Below are 15,463 nucleotides of genomic sequence, written 5' to 3'. Positions count from 1 at the left end.
ACCTTTATACATTTACTCTAATATCCACTATTCGACTCATATAAGGCCTTCTGAATTAAGCTTCGCCTAGCCTATTCCAATCGAAGACAGAATAAAGATAACCAAACTTTAGCTCAAGCCGAAACATTACTTTATTTATAATACAAGACTATTACACTTACAGATCTAGACACTTTAAGGCTGGCCCCTACACGTTAAATTAATTAATATTCAAAAAAAAAAAACTTAACACGACGACTCTTTTTTCGACTCAAGCACACAAAGACATCTCGTAAGCACTAGCGTAACTCACTCATACTATTTAAATCTATAACTACTTATGTTTTTTCCAAAGTTCTGATAACAACTCTGCATGAGTTTAAAACGCCTTTTTTTGCTAATCCGTAATGATTATCACAGATTATCTAAGCTCTCGACCAATGATAACGCGTCAATTCAACATCAACCTTTTTTATTTGTCTTAACTCTTCCCGTGGACAGAATAGGCTATAATATGGAGGGTGGGGGTAAGAACCTTTGCGTATGAAGTGTCAGAATGTTTTTAGACGGCACTGCTAGAATCAGATGGAGAAAACTGAATGAACGCGCTAATACAAGATAACGTAAAACGGAAATTAAGACGTTAGACGTCCGCCTTCAAAGGGAGCTATTTTCAAATGAATCCGTCACTAAAAAATTATAAATAATTTCGGATACCTTCAGCCACCCTGACATTTGATGACACCCTCATCAGATACTTTATACCACTGGGCCAATTAGACCGGGCAAGGAGGGCAGGCAGAAGAGGCAGGAAGACCACGATGAAGTTGGTATTATGGAAGATAGTCCATATCTCATACCAACAGTTCAAGATACAATGATCGATTCATTGTTATATGCCATCGGTATACTACGGTACAGCACTGTACTGAATAACAATTAAAAAACAATGAATATACATAAACTTCAATTTATTCGTGATTGTTTCAAAATACTGACTTTTAAAGATCTATGTAACATTAAAAGTGCGAAAGTATTGTCTGTCTTTGTGTTACGCTCACAAAGCTAAAACGCTGAACTAAATTTGATGAAGTTTTAACCATGAGAAAGAATATAGACTACTTTTCTATACCAAAAACCTACGACCCCGAAATGTATATAGTCATAAATAAATTAAAGTAAATGTACGTACTAATATCGTAGTAAATATGTCAACAATAAAACTATCAATATAAATAATTTAAATAAATAAAATAAGATTACATTATTTATGTACAAGGAAAAATATGTAAAGCATTAAAATGAGTTACATTAAATAATTTATGTGTATAATTTATATGTATAACTAAATGTGATGTTAAATAATCTCGCCTCGGTTATACACCATTTAAATATCGTTTTTTTTTTTTGGAACGATTCGAGTAGACGTAATCGAAAAAGTTTTACCTAAAACTATGTATAGATCTATTCATCCAAGAAGGTCTCACGTTAAATTAGTATCGGCTTAGGTATGTGTGAGTGATGCACGTGCTTACAAGATAGCTTAGTGTGCGTGAGACGACTAAGAGCGAGAACAAATTAAAAACAAATCTGATTTTAAATTTTAATTCTATTCTATTGTAAAAAAAATAATTTAACGCAGAAGAGCACGACTTCGTGAATGAAGAGATCTATAATATATCAAATAATATATATAACGTAACGTAGTCTATTCCACGAGTCGAACTCCCAAGAGAATCAAATACTCGCACCTGATTGGTCGACGCAAAGCTAGAGACAAGCGAGACGAATTTGCCTTGAATTCTAAGAAATGTTTTGGCCAATGATGGTCACGCATATTAACCAATCAGCGCACTAGGATAATACCCTTCGGAAGCTCGTTTCGTGCAATGTATTAGTGTGTGTGTACCTGTATGTATCACCATTACATATGTAATCCTTAAGCTTTTCAGCTAACTGAATTGTTCATTAATTATTGCAATAATTGCAAGTGATTAGCCTTTTCAAGGTGGCTCCAAGCCTATTGATTGGTCAGTTTAAGGCAGGAGGACGGATAAACTAAAAACTTACACATTTCATGTAATACGCTATTTGACAATGCGAAAAATAAAGTGTCAATGATTGTAATCAGTATATATTATGAAATTAAAAATGGTTATTTATTAACGAGAGTCGAAAATAATAATTAATTCATTCAAAAATCCATAAATAAAAATGCATTATTTTAAACGTTTATCACGTGACACAAAGCGCTCCTGATTGGTCGGGCTTATGATGACGTCACTTGCTTGTTAAATTCGTTGGCCTACTGTATTATGTGCCACAGATTACAATACAGGCAAGTGACGCCACCGACCCCATTGCAGCGCCATATTGTCAAAGTAGCTTTTTCCCGCTATTTAACTATGGAATTTTTAATTTTGTAATTTTTCAGCAAATATGTACTAGAATTAAAAAAATAAAGAAACAACTTTTACTGGGTTCCATGACCTCTACTAAATAATATAAAATGTAATAGTATAAAAAACCAGTCAAATAGCCTATTTGCTAAATACTCTGTTTATTATGCACCACCAAATGTTCTCAATTATTATTTCCTTAGAATGCAATACAGGTCCACTTTTTACAACAATACCAAAAATTATTAAGATCTCGACCAATGATATCACGTCAATTCAAGGTCAAACTTGTTTATTTATCCTTAGCCTTTGATATCGAGTTTGGAGAAACATATCTAGATAAACTTGAAACTCTGAACATATTACGTATATACAAGTAAAATAAATTAAACAAATACAGAGTGAGTTCATCACAAAATTACAAACGATAAAAATATTGCGTCAACTTTAATCCAGTAAGGGTAAGCCCCCAATCATAGTATCACTAAACAGTATACTTTATATTTGTCTGAACAAATTTAAATGCTACGGTTAGTTACGCATTAACGATGAAATAAGGTCTTTAAACTTCACCTGGTGATTGGTGGTCAAATTAATTATTATTATTATATTCTTAATGACATTTATTTCTTGATAAAAACAAAGCTATAAAACATAGGAAATCGGTTGACAAATGTCAATACCACTATATCGATCCAACTTCGACTATTTCACACAAAAATCAACCTCAACTGAATCGCAATTATTCTACTAACTTATAACCATTACGATACTTTACCGATTCTATTTCGGTTTAACTTCGATCGAATCGCAACTGGATCGAAAAAAAAAACGCCTAAATGGCGACGATTACGTTTCCGATCAATTGCGATAATGTATCGATTTGTTAGAAGTAATCGATCTAATGATCTGTTTTGGTTTTGCCTTTTTATATACAGATAGCAGGAATGTTAAAAATGTCTTAAAACAGCAAAAACATAAAGATCACTAATTAATAAAATTCTGTTATTATTGGCGATTGAGCAAATTGACATCTAAAAGGTATAAGAAATTCTACGCATGGCATTAGGGCACGTAGAAACGATAGTTAATTACGTTAACAAAAGTATTACATTAAAAAAAGTCCCCGTTCTAAAACAACTAACGGCCAAGCAAGAGGGGCGTCCCCGAAAAAAAAACGTAAAATTGCGAGACGAGCCTGTAACAGGCAAGTCACAAGGATATGTTTCGTTTTACGTTTTAATTCCATCTAGTTAGAACTTTTGGTCCTTTTGGTCCTGACTTTATCCTATTCGAGGGTTGGAAGTGTAAACACTGCGTACTTACAGACGCTGACTTGCTACGCGGAATTTTTGGATCGAAAAACCCAATAAGCTTTAATTTGTTTGAAACGAGGCCTTAATCTAAACCTCAGGATCAGCGGCCTTGTGTTATTTTATAAGGAGCTATACGAGATAATTGCAGGTGGTTGGTTACGCAAAGAACACTCACTCTCGGAAATCCAGTACTTAAAACAGGATTACAAACAGTCAACTCGACACTGGCGACAACACGTACCCAGTAATGAGATGGGTTGACGATGTGGAGACCAACGCGGAGATTTTTGGATGGTCTCCGCTACAACAGTTATTGGTAGCAAGACGAGCACTCACTGATACAGCGGCCCTTTGGCTACGGGCGGAGCGGCCGTTTAAGAGTTGGGACGATTTAAAAGCAGCCCTGATTAAGGAATTCCCGGATACCGTGAACGTGAAGGCCATACATGAGCTTATGAGTTCCAGAAAAAAGAAGTCGACGGAAAGCTGCCTCGACTACATGCTTACAATGAAGGAGTTGGGAAAGCGCGGTAAAATGCCCGACTATGTCGCAATTAAATATATAGCTGACGGAATTATCGATATTGAGATGAATAAGATAATTTTGTATGGTATAACAACGTATCCTGAATTAAAAGAGAAGCTGAAAATTTATGAATTGATTACACGAAAAGCAGGAAAGCAAGAAGGGTATCTGAATCCACTAGAAAAGGAAAGTATTCCATTGCATACACTCCATGTGGATCATATAGGACCTTTAACGGAGACAAGAAAACAATACAATTATATACTAACAGTAGTAGACGCCTTCACCAAGTTTACTTGGATATTTCCTACTAAAATTACTTCTAGCAAAGAAACCTTAGATAAATTAAAAATACACCAACAACATTTTGGCAACCCTGTAAGAATAATTACCGATCGAGGAACTGCATTCACTAGCAATGAGTTCAAGGAATTTTGTCAGGAAGAAAATATTGTGCACGTTTCCATAACCACTGGCGTTCCCCGAGGAAATGGGCAAGTGGAGAGAGTGCATAGAACCATCATATCGGTTTTAACAAAGTTATGTTTACAGGACCCATCAGTTTGGTACAAACATGTCACCCGCCTGCAGCGAGCTCTAAATGGTACATATCAACGGAGCATAAATACATCACCATTCCAACTGATGATCGGTACCAGGATGAGATCAAAAGAAGACTTTGAAATTAAACAATTATTGAAGCAAGAAGAAATGGATCAGTATGATAAGGATAGGGAAGAGCTAAGGATGAAGGCGAAACAACAAATTCTTAAAGTACAAGAGGAAAATAGAAAAAAATATAATAAGAATAGAAAACAAAGTTACAAATACAAGGAAGGAGACCTTGTGGCTATTAAAAGGACTCAATTTGGAACAGGCCTTAAGTTAAAGCCTAAGTACCTTGGTCCCTATCGAGTGATAAAGGTAAAATGTAATGATCGATATGAATTAGAAAAAGTGGATCCTAACACGGAGGGCTCTAATAAAACTTCTAGCTCAGCTGACCAAATGAAAAGGTGGCCATGCCCGGATCCAGAATGATGAACCAGGTGATTCCTTAGAATAATAGACCCATATGGTAATTTAGGTTGAAATTGGCATTGTATTGTTGTACTTACCTTACACTTACTACTTACCTACCCTTAATATGTTATGTTACTTAGGTTTAATGATGAAATTGTTAATAGTTTATTTAAGTTAAGTATGTAAATGTAGCAAGCACGCAACAGCTATGTATGGAGGGAATGTCTGGGGTCAGACATGGTTGCAGGATGGCCGAATGTGGGAATGTTAGGTGTGTGATTAGGAGGTACAATGTGAGAGCGAAAGTATAATAGTGTAATGATGACAGAGACAGCATGACAGAGGATTATGTAGGAGTGAGCGAGAGGGAGAAAGAGTAGACATGATGGCGGCACGACGTATTGAGGTGTAACGTACTTTTTTGTGAATTCGAAGCAAATAATATAAATTGTGGTTATTTTGTGGTTTCTTTCAACCCTACATCTCACATAAATGAAGTCTAGGAATGAAAATCCAAATCCCATCAAACCGTGGAATGATAACAAATATTGAGAAACATATTTAAATAAGTCTCAAGCATCGGATATCACGCTTAAGTGTCGTCAGCATACTGGAGTAATTTGCGTCTGTCAGATGCGATTACGCTGAAGGTTCTGCTTTATAAGTAATTGATAATCAGACCTCATCTAAGAAAGTGAGATATTAAAACTATCGTGATGCCCTCGATAGGAAGGCGTACGTACGAGGCAGCCCCGGCATTTCGGTCAACGCTAACTTGAAAGACTGCTGAGGTAAGACCATGTGAATAGAAGATAACTTGAGTACATCGTAAAAGTAACTTAACCTTGATACCAGGACAGCGATGAAGAAGAATGTTGAAATGTACTGGATAGAGCAAAATGGAAGACAAAGAGCAGGAAGGCGGATCCCGTCACGAGATGGGACCAACGCTAAGGAGTATATGGGTATATACATATATAGATAACACCAATCTATACTAATATTATAAATGTGTAAGTAACTCGTCTGTCTGTCGCTCTTCCACTACCAAACCAATGAACCGATTTTGATGAAATTTGGTGTGAAGCAAGCTTGAACTCCAAGGAAGGACATAGGCTACTTTTTGCCCAACACATGACAACCAACCCCTAAAACGCGAACAAAGCCGCGGGCGAAAACTAGTATAGTATAAATGACAACCCAAAAATTGAGCAAGATAGCATGAGATCAAGAAACTCTCAATACAACTCTCTTCGTAAAAGGTATATTATCACAAAGATCATCATATAATATCACAAGAAAAGCCCCCCCCCCCCATACAATTTATATTTAAATCAAATGTGACTTAAGAAAATCAAAAACAATACTATGTTTTGTTCTAAAAGGCACAAGAAATAAGCCATCAGTGAATGGATTAGTTTAATTGTACATAAGCAAAGCTCCAAAAAATAAACAAGAGAACAAGAAAACAAATCGCCATACCAAAACATTAAATTCCAAATTTAAAATTGTGAACCAAAAAAATACCTTCAGACCTAGCAAAATGACAAATCTATAGTATACTCTCATTATATTAACACTTCTGAACTATAAAGGCCCCAATATAAGACATCTCACAGCTGGACTTAGGACTCCACTGCCTTTGAGAAGTATTTCAAAATCATTCCAAGTAAAATGATGGTGTGGTGGTAGTAGTGCCAAGCACATTTCAAGTAAAATTGTGGTGTGGTTGTAATAGCCCAGATTTAAACTTAAAACAATCATTACTTATCATCTAGTCCCTCTTTCATTACTTGTAATTATTTATTTATAAATTAAAAACAATGTCCCATAATTTCAACTCAAGAAACATCAGGAAGTATTAATTCCATACTAATAAAATTGTGACTAAAAACTAGTATAATTGTAAAACACAATGAAGGCAATTTGAGATATTATCATATCTTATCATGAAATATATTCAAACAGGAGAAGTAAAGCTAAACAAACCCTACAAATTCCATACGATTTGCTAATAGCTCAGCTATATTATGCACCACTAACCATTCTTTATTAATTTATCTTCAATCTTCAACTCTGTAACAATAACTACTTATATCCACTTTACTAGTCCTTCCAAAGTTCCGAAACAACTTCGTCGAATCCACAATGAACACCTCAGACTGCTTGACGGCACGTCACTTCAAGGTCAAAACTATTTATTTATCTCAAATCCTGCTAGCGGTTTTGGCTATAGTTACACTCGGGCCTGTCGACCTTGGAACAGACTATTTGAAACTCTTTAAAAAATCAAAAGATTATGTTGCTTTAAAGCAAATATTTATCAACAATCCATTCCACGAGTCGAACTCATAGGGAACTAAATTCTCACACCTCATTGGTCCAAATGACAGTGCAGTTAGACATAAGCTAAGCGAATCCGGAAAGACAATGCTCAGAAATGGTTTGGCTTATGAAGGTTAAGTATTACAAAATGAGCGCACAAGGGGTTTCCCTTTGGGAGCTTGTTTCGTAGAATGGACTTAAGATGTATTATCATACCTGTATGGGTGTTAAGCTCTCAATTTTACTAATCTTACATTGTAGTTTATTTCGTTTCCGTTTCTTTTTATTACATGTGTGACGTACGAAGAAGTACGACCGTTTAAATGTCATATTACAATTATTACAGTGATGTTTCTTTACTTCGCTGTGTTTTTCATCGTAATGCTTCTTGAAGTCCCTATCTAATATCACCATTTTACATATTTCACACTCTGTCGTTGTAACACGGTTACCCGTTGGATATAACGTTGATAAATCCAAAAGGACCTTGCATTCTTGTACCCTTACTTGCTTGTTATCAGTGTATTTTCTTATTAAAAGTACATTATTACCTGATTTCTTAATTTCTACAATACTGTCTGTGTTTAGAACCTTTTCAAACCAAACTTGATTGATTTGCTTTTTACTGTATGATGGTATTTTCGTTACTAGATTGAAGTGTGATCGTCTTATGTGGTACTTCAGCCCTCCCTTGTTAGCAAATGACTTCTCACAGGCACTACAGGTGTTGGACGGTAGCTGTTTTGTTTTCAGACTGTAAATAAAAGTTTTTAATAAATAATGTGAATATCAAAATATAATGTTTACTTTAGTGTTCCTATTAAAACTTAGTCTAGTATTTATTAAAGTATCTTTATGACTTCTTTATATTCCTAAAATGGTCCTGAAAAATATTTATAAGTAAGCCTGATTCTTTTTATTTATTTAAAATGATCTGGTATATTAGCAACCTGTTGGTAAGCGGTCACCACACATGTACATTGACACTGTAAAAATTAGGAACCATCCCTAACATCACGAATGCGCCAAGAACCTTGGTAACCAAGATGTTATTTCCCTTGTGCCTGTATCAACACTGGCTCATTCAACCTATAAGCGGAAACACAATAATACTGAGTATTACTGTTAGATATTACAGTATAGGATAAGTGGGTAGTAGACGGGCTCGCACAAAGGCCTACCAACAGCCAAGTAACATTTGAATATATTTCATAAAATTTAACACAATGCTAATTTCCATATACTAAAATCATTACATATAGAAACTACTTTTATATCCTAAGTCAGGAAACTATTTCAAATTAAACATAATTATATTTTATTCAAGTAGGCTCGTGCAAGCATTTTATAATTGTAATTTTATAATATGTAATTATATTCAAAAGTTACTACCAGTTACTATAAATAATACTGAGAAAAACAAGCATTTATATTAGTATTATTATTATCAAAATATAATACAAAATTTAATTAAATACGATCATATGTATTGCGCGAAAATCCACAAATACTAACTCCATGTTCTTATCATCTCTATAAACTTTCGTTCCCGTGATGTGTTACGTTTCAGTCTCTAACAATATCAACAATATCTTAAAAACGTCTTGTTAATATTGTATGCATTCCAACTTTGTTAAAAACATCGCAAATATATCGTTTATCTGTATTACGAACCTTTTATCGTTGTGGATGTAGTACGCATGTGTAACGAGATTACCACGATTTTTAAAAACTATATTGCACCACTCGCAAGTCCTTGCACTTAGGCAAGTTAGTACATGCTTCTCGATAATTTGTTTCGTTAAAAATTTCCTTTCACAATAATGGCAGATGAAATACTTATTAAAACTACTTGTATGTTCAAATTTAAACTTATTCTCTTCAGAGTTTGAATATGTGCTTTTTAAGAATGCCATTGTTTACAAAACTTTTGACCATTTTATGTTATGTACATGTTTATTTATGATTTTGATACAAGTTTTAAGATATCATTTTGTATGGTTCGTTTCGTAAGACCATCTGTTTGGATCTTTGTTTATTGTTATGAAATATTACATATACATTTGGCTTTGATTAAAAAAAAAAAGTACATTTTTGAACTGTTGACATTTTTGTTTGTGACAACAAATGGAAAAAGGTAACAACTTAAAAGTTATATAGATCAACAAAATTTGAATGATTTATTCCATTATCGAATAATTAATCATAATATCAACTATTGCAAAATATTCGATAAAATATTACAATAAATGTTTTTTTTTCTATCGTATCTGTGATTTTTAGATACATAATTAAAAGCTATTTTATATATAAAAATTAACTCAAAACTTTAACATTTTTATCTCTAAGAACATTTACATCGAGATGGGCAAACTCGAATGATACATATATTTTCAACGATATTATTATTATATTTTATTATGAAATATTTTTTACTTAATTGGATAATCCGAATGACGTGTATTTTAAATTAAGTATTTGAATTCTGAATATTGTCAGTTATAAATTGTAATAGGCGCCTTTGTGAATTTAAATTAGAACCAGTTTAAAAACATTGTAATATTCTTATTTTGTATTAAAAAATTTTAATGCCTTGGCAACATTGATAATAACATTTCTTTTTTTTTTGTTTATGACGTTTAACAATAATTACAATAAAATATTGAAAAAGTATAATTACGTGATGATTTACTTTCATAATATGTGATGTGTAAAAAAACTATTTGCTAATTATTGAAACTGTATCCTAGGTTATAATTGTTTTAACGATTTCAAAATGGGAAAAAACAAAATGATAGCGAAAAGCTGTCCGAAATGCGAATTACAGGTAAAAACTCAATTAATTATTTTTTATTTGATTTTGATTATATAATATTTATTTGAAAAAAAAACCTTACCAATAAAGGCACAAAACTTAATATACAATATATTTGTATACGTAGAAGTTCGGTCGGTACGATGTTTTTTTTAGTAGATAGGATTTATTCAGAGGTGTTATATATCCTTAATAACTCTATGAAGTTGATGCCAAATGGACCTCCATCAGAGTTGAAGGCCGTACATTTAACAAAAATCTTAGGGTTTGTTATTATATTTCATATTTCAAGGAGTTTTGGTAATGTTAATATTACCAAAACCCCTTGAAATACTTTCACTCTTTTAGGTCTTGCAATAAAGAAAACATACGTAAAATTTAAATGAATCCAAAAATCTGTTTGTTAGACTCCAGTTTTAGGGGGCACAGATGATTATTTTAAACTGCTAGAACCTCCAACAATAAGCACATATTTTTATTTAACACCACAAACAAGGGTACAACCTTGTGACTAAATATAATAAAAATTAAGAGCTAATACATTATCACAGTACACAAAATAGTATCCAGTTAAGTTATATAACTTGTATAAATATTTTTACACTTGTCATCATGATTTAGGCTGTACATGTAAGGTGATACTTGGTTGTAGGACTTCAGATAAACGTGTCCGGGTAGGTAACACACACTAATCACATATTCTAGCACCAAACAACAATATTCAGGATTGTTGTGTTCTTGTCTAAAGGGTAATTGAGTTAGTGTAACAGCAGGCGCAGGACTCATCATAGTTCCCAAGATTGGTGTTGCATTAGTGATGTAAGGAATGGTTAATATTTCTTTACAGCACCAATGTCTATAGGGTCTATCAGGTAGCTCATTTAACAATCCTGTACCTTTTCTATGTATGAGAATATTGTATTTCTTTCTATCAGATTTATAGCAGTCAGGCTTAACAAACACTCACATCCTCTCAATCGTTACTTATATTTATAACAAATATACATTTTGTAGAAGTAGGGAATATTGAGTTTAAAATGTAGGTAATTCAATAGTATATTAATAAAATAAAAGGACCAATTTATATGAATACTCTTAAAATTTTAAGCACTGTTCAATTTTGTAATTTCATGTTTACAACAAAGATCATATAAATTGGACATAGTTTCTCAAAAAGGATCCAACCCACAACCTAATCCAAAATGAGTTAAGTATACCACAGTAGTCGTAAAGGTTGATATTTTCGATTAGATTAACTTATTTGTATAATATGATACATTTATACAAATATTTCTCCAGGAAGCAATAAATACAAAAAAGTACAACAGTATAAACAATTACAGGTAAAACTTTAAACTTGAAGAACTCAGATGTAACGTTTTGTTGTTTTGTTTGGGCTGAATTTTAGAGAAACTATGTCCAATAAGAAACCAAACATAACCCAAGTCATAGTGGCACAGGTGAAAGATGTTAATTTATATTATTATGTAAACAATTGTAAAATGAAACAGGTTTACTATTACAAAGAGGTAAAAGTTAGTTATTTGTATGTAAATTCTCTGGAACTAATGATTCAATACTAAAAATGTTTTCACTGGTAGAAAGTTACGTTCCTGTGTGATAAAGGGTATAATAATTATATACAAAATATAAAACTTCGCCCAAGCAAAGCTATGTTGCTAAAAAATCTTGTTTAATTTAATTCAGAGTTAATTTATAAATATACATAAAGCAAAGAAAAAACCAACAAGCAATTGTGTAATCGTTAAAAATTTGAAAACAAGAGTAAACATAGGCCACATTTTGTCATTAGAAGACTATCATTTTGTTAAACTAGGCTTTTGTTTATCTTACAGTGCTTCGGCTATGGTATAGCTATGGTTATAGTGTCTAGATATAAGGCAACACATCTTGAAGTCCTGTGTCAAACCCCATGTTGGTAAAATATTCTCACAACAGCTTGGGGTCTGGAAGTTGGATATATGTACACTCCCAAGCCTTACAAAACACTTAAGCAGTTGATTCTGCTCTTCAACTCTTATTGCTGAGATTTGCTATTCCATCGGAGAAATAGAGATTGTTTTTGCATTTTAAAGTTGGTCAGTCTCTCTTGAGATTGACATTCGTGGCAGAAATCGGTCAGAACGACATCATCATGGTTGAGGTGAAAACTTACCACATCGTTGCTCATTTGCCATAAAGGTTACGAATCTGTTCATTGCTCATAACGCAGGTAGCGGTTGCATCAAAGTCGTGTAAATGCGGCCACACGTTCTTCGCAGCGAGGCGCGCAGCCGACACTCTGCCGGCTGTTGAAGATATTAAACGCAGGACCGGTAGAGTGAGGCGTTCGCAGCCACAGTTTTACGACGCGCAGCACTATCAGAAACAGAAGAGAAAGGTTATTACTATTTGAATCGGGTTACTTGTGGTGATAGGTATTTTTGTTGGGGTTTTTTTTATTGATATAGTAAGGCGGATGAACAAATAGGCTCCACCGCCCATAGCCTTGAGAACTAAGATGTTATGTCCCTTATGCCTGCAGTTAGACTGGTTCATTCAACAATACTGGGTACAGCTTTTTAGTGGTAGAATATCTGATGAGTGGTTGGCACCTACCCATACGGGCTAGCACAAAGCCCTACCACTAAGAAAAAAGTTAAAAGATGTTTAAAGTGTGAGTTAGACAAAGTAATTTCAGGCACAAGGGACACGACATCTTAGTTTCCAAGGTTGGTGGTGCAATGGCGAGGTAAGGAATGGTTAATATTTTTCACAGCGCCACTGTCTGAGGCTGTGGCCTCTTACTATAAGGTGGCCCATTTGCACGACCGCCTACCTATACCATAAAAACTATTGTAGTTAGCTTAATTTGCATTATGATACTAACATACTCTGTGCAGGCATTAAAATATTTTAAATATAAATTAAAGTCTTATAGATAATACATAAAAAATATCGTGATGGGACTCCCGGTTTGAGTGGTTATTCTATGTTAAGTCAAAATATAAGATCTCTTTTCATAAATTCATCCAAGTTCGTTCCGTGATTGAGCAAAAAATTTCTTGTAATATTAACTGGATAATATTTTATTTCTATTTCAGTCACCGAAGAAGAGGATAATATCGAAAACATACAGCGATGAAGATTACAAAGGGAAGGGAAAAATCGAAAGTGGTATGTTTATTTGTAAGTGAATCTTTGAAAGGTCATAAGTTGCTGGGCAATTATATTTATAACAATAATTATTATATTATTAAGAAAATAGATATTTTTGTCTCAAGCGTATTGTCTGTCAGCGTTTGTTCGTCACTGTTAGCGTCTGTTCGTCACTATCGGCGTCTGCTCTTCTCTGTCAGCCTCTGTTCGTCACTATCAGCGTTTGTTCGTCACTGTTTGCGTCTGTTCGTTACTATCGGCGTCTGCTCTTCTCTGTCAGTCTCTGTTCATCACTGTCAGTGTCTGTACGTCACTGTCAGCGTCTGGTCGTCACTGTCAGCGTCTGTTCGTCACTATCGGCGTCTGCTCTTCTCTGTCAGCCTCTGTTCGTCACTGTCAGTGTCTGTTCGTCACTCTCTGCGTCTGTTCGTCACTGTCGGCGTCTGTTCGTCATTGTCAGTGTCTGTTCGTCACTATCGGCGTCAGTTTTTCTCTGTCAGCGTCTGTTCGTCACTATCAGCGTCTGTTCGTCACTATCAGCGTCTGTTCGTCACTGTCAGCGTCTGTTCCTCACTCTCCCGTTCGTAACTGTCTACATGACACCGTTTCTTCCTGCGTCCGTCCGCGTTCTTTCGTATCGCTTTTATGTGGATTAACCTCGTTCTTTAGTGTTACAAACACGGTTTGTAACACTAAAGAACGAGGTTAATAAAAATTATTTTCTATCTAAGATTAGACATTATATAATATAAGTCACCAGACAAATTTTATAGATTTTTCAAAATATATTTAGCAACAGCACGGGCTAGACGTCGTCGTGCCCTCCGTAGAGCCCAGAGGGAGCCCCCCCAGGTCGACAGAACGAGGGATCCGACCCCGCAGCTCAGGCCGGCACAGCTAGCTCGCTGTAGATTGATCTTATCTGAGATTAATAGGAAAATGCGCGCTGTTACGTGGCAACCGCCAACGGACGGTTGAAAGTGTAAATTTTAGTATTAAATTAATTATAAATAAATCGATATTGTATAAAGTTACAAGTTTAAAATGAAGAATTAAAATCGATTATTTCTATATATCGATTACATTTTTAATCGATTTTGTATAAATATATCAATTTTATTTGAACGTGAATTAAAAATAAATAAATCTGTTATAAACTACAATAGGTCTAAGTAATCTACTAGTATATTGATTCAATTTATATTATTTATTGATTCAATTTATATAAGTATTATTTTATATAAATTGAATCAATTATTAACTATTTCGTTAATACAGACAGACAGTCGATTCCAATGGGAAGACCAGTAAAGAAAAATAAACCACTTTGATCTAGACATGCCATCATTGGAGCTCAAATTAACAGTGCTATTAATTGTGCATTTTTTTATATAAACCAGGTAAACCCATATGTCCCCACTCCACCCGATGCTAAGTGGTAGAGGAGGCCTAATCACATAAAAAAAAAAACCTGTGCGTATCGGCAATGTCGAAGTGATAACTTAAACTAAGTTGAACTATTTGATATTAAAATTTGAGAAAAGCTTAAGTTAGTACTTAAATTTTATTGATGTATATCAATATGATGACCGCTGCCGTATGCGTAACAGAAAAGGAAGCCAGACAGACAGGCGCCGTAACGCGTTACGTAACGAAGCGGTTTACCCCCCATTAGAAGTTATCACTTCAAAAATGAAGGAAAAAATGAATTTAAATGAAAGTACTGCCAAAGTTTTCATATGAAGTGGTTAAGTGGAATTATGTTGTATTGTATATAAAGATATATGATTCGAGAACTGTTTATAGTGTACAGTATATCAGAGCAATTAGCAAGTCGCATGGAATATGTAAATCAAAGGTTTGTTTCTCTCTCTCTCTCTCTCCTGTTATCTGTACTTCTCTTGATATTGGAATAGTCTTA

At 34.1% G+C, this 15,463-nt stretch overlaps 2 protein-coding genes across 4 annotated transcripts; one reads left to right on the top strand and one right to left on the bottom strand.

Moving 5' to 3' along the window:
- Window positions 1-6,308: 6,308 nt before the first annotated feature.
- On the bottom strand, window positions 6,309-9,641 carry LOC125075178 (zinc finger protein 54-like). Of its 2 annotated transcripts, none has more exons than XM_047686810.1 (3): window positions 9,243-9,641; window positions 7,785-8,322; window positions 6,309-7,499 (listed from the first exon to the last, which is right to left on the bottom strand). In XM_047686810.1, exons 1-3 carry the CDS (start codon window positions 9,482-9,484, stop codon window positions 7,461-7,463), a joined length of 819 nt encoding a protein of 272 aa, XP_047542766.1. In that variant the 5' UTR covers window positions 9,485-9,641; the 3' UTR covers window positions 6,309-7,460. The 2 variants fall into 2 exon arrangements, with proteins under 2 accessions (XP_047542766.1, XP_047542767.1); XM_047686811.1 differs by lacking the exon at window positions 9,243-9,641 and adding an exon at window positions 9,084-9,181.
- A 569-nt stretch (window positions 9,642-10,210) lies between these two features.
- LOC125075185 (UPF0547 protein C16orf87 homolog) lies at window positions 10,211-15,064 on the top strand. Of its 2 annotated transcripts, none has more exons than XM_047686823.1 (4): window positions 10,211-10,395; window positions 12,617-12,784; window positions 13,488-13,560; window positions 14,336-15,064. In XM_047686823.1, the coding sequence occupies exons 1-4, from the start codon at window positions 10,345-10,347 to the stop codon at window positions 14,518-14,520; spliced, it is 477 nt and encodes a 158-aa protein (XP_047542779.1). In that variant the 5' UTR covers window positions 10,211-10,344; the 3' UTR covers window positions 14,521-15,064. The 2 variants fall into 2 exon arrangements, with proteins under 2 accessions (XP_047542779.1, XP_047542778.1); XM_047686822.1 differs by having other exon boundaries at window positions 13,488-13,572.
- The last annotated feature ends 399 nt before the right edge of the window (window positions 15,065-15,463 follow it).

The sequence above is a fragment of the Vanessa atalanta genome, chromosome 30 (genome assembly GCF_905147765.1).
Source record: "Vanessa atalanta chromosome 30, ilVanAtal1.2, whole genome shotgun sequence".
Lineage (NCBI taxonomy): Eukaryota > Metazoa > Arthropoda > Insecta > Lepidoptera > Nymphalidae > Vanessa > Vanessa atalanta.
Note: the sequence above shows the minus strand (reverse complement) of the source record. Positions and strands in the feature narration are given on the sequence as shown.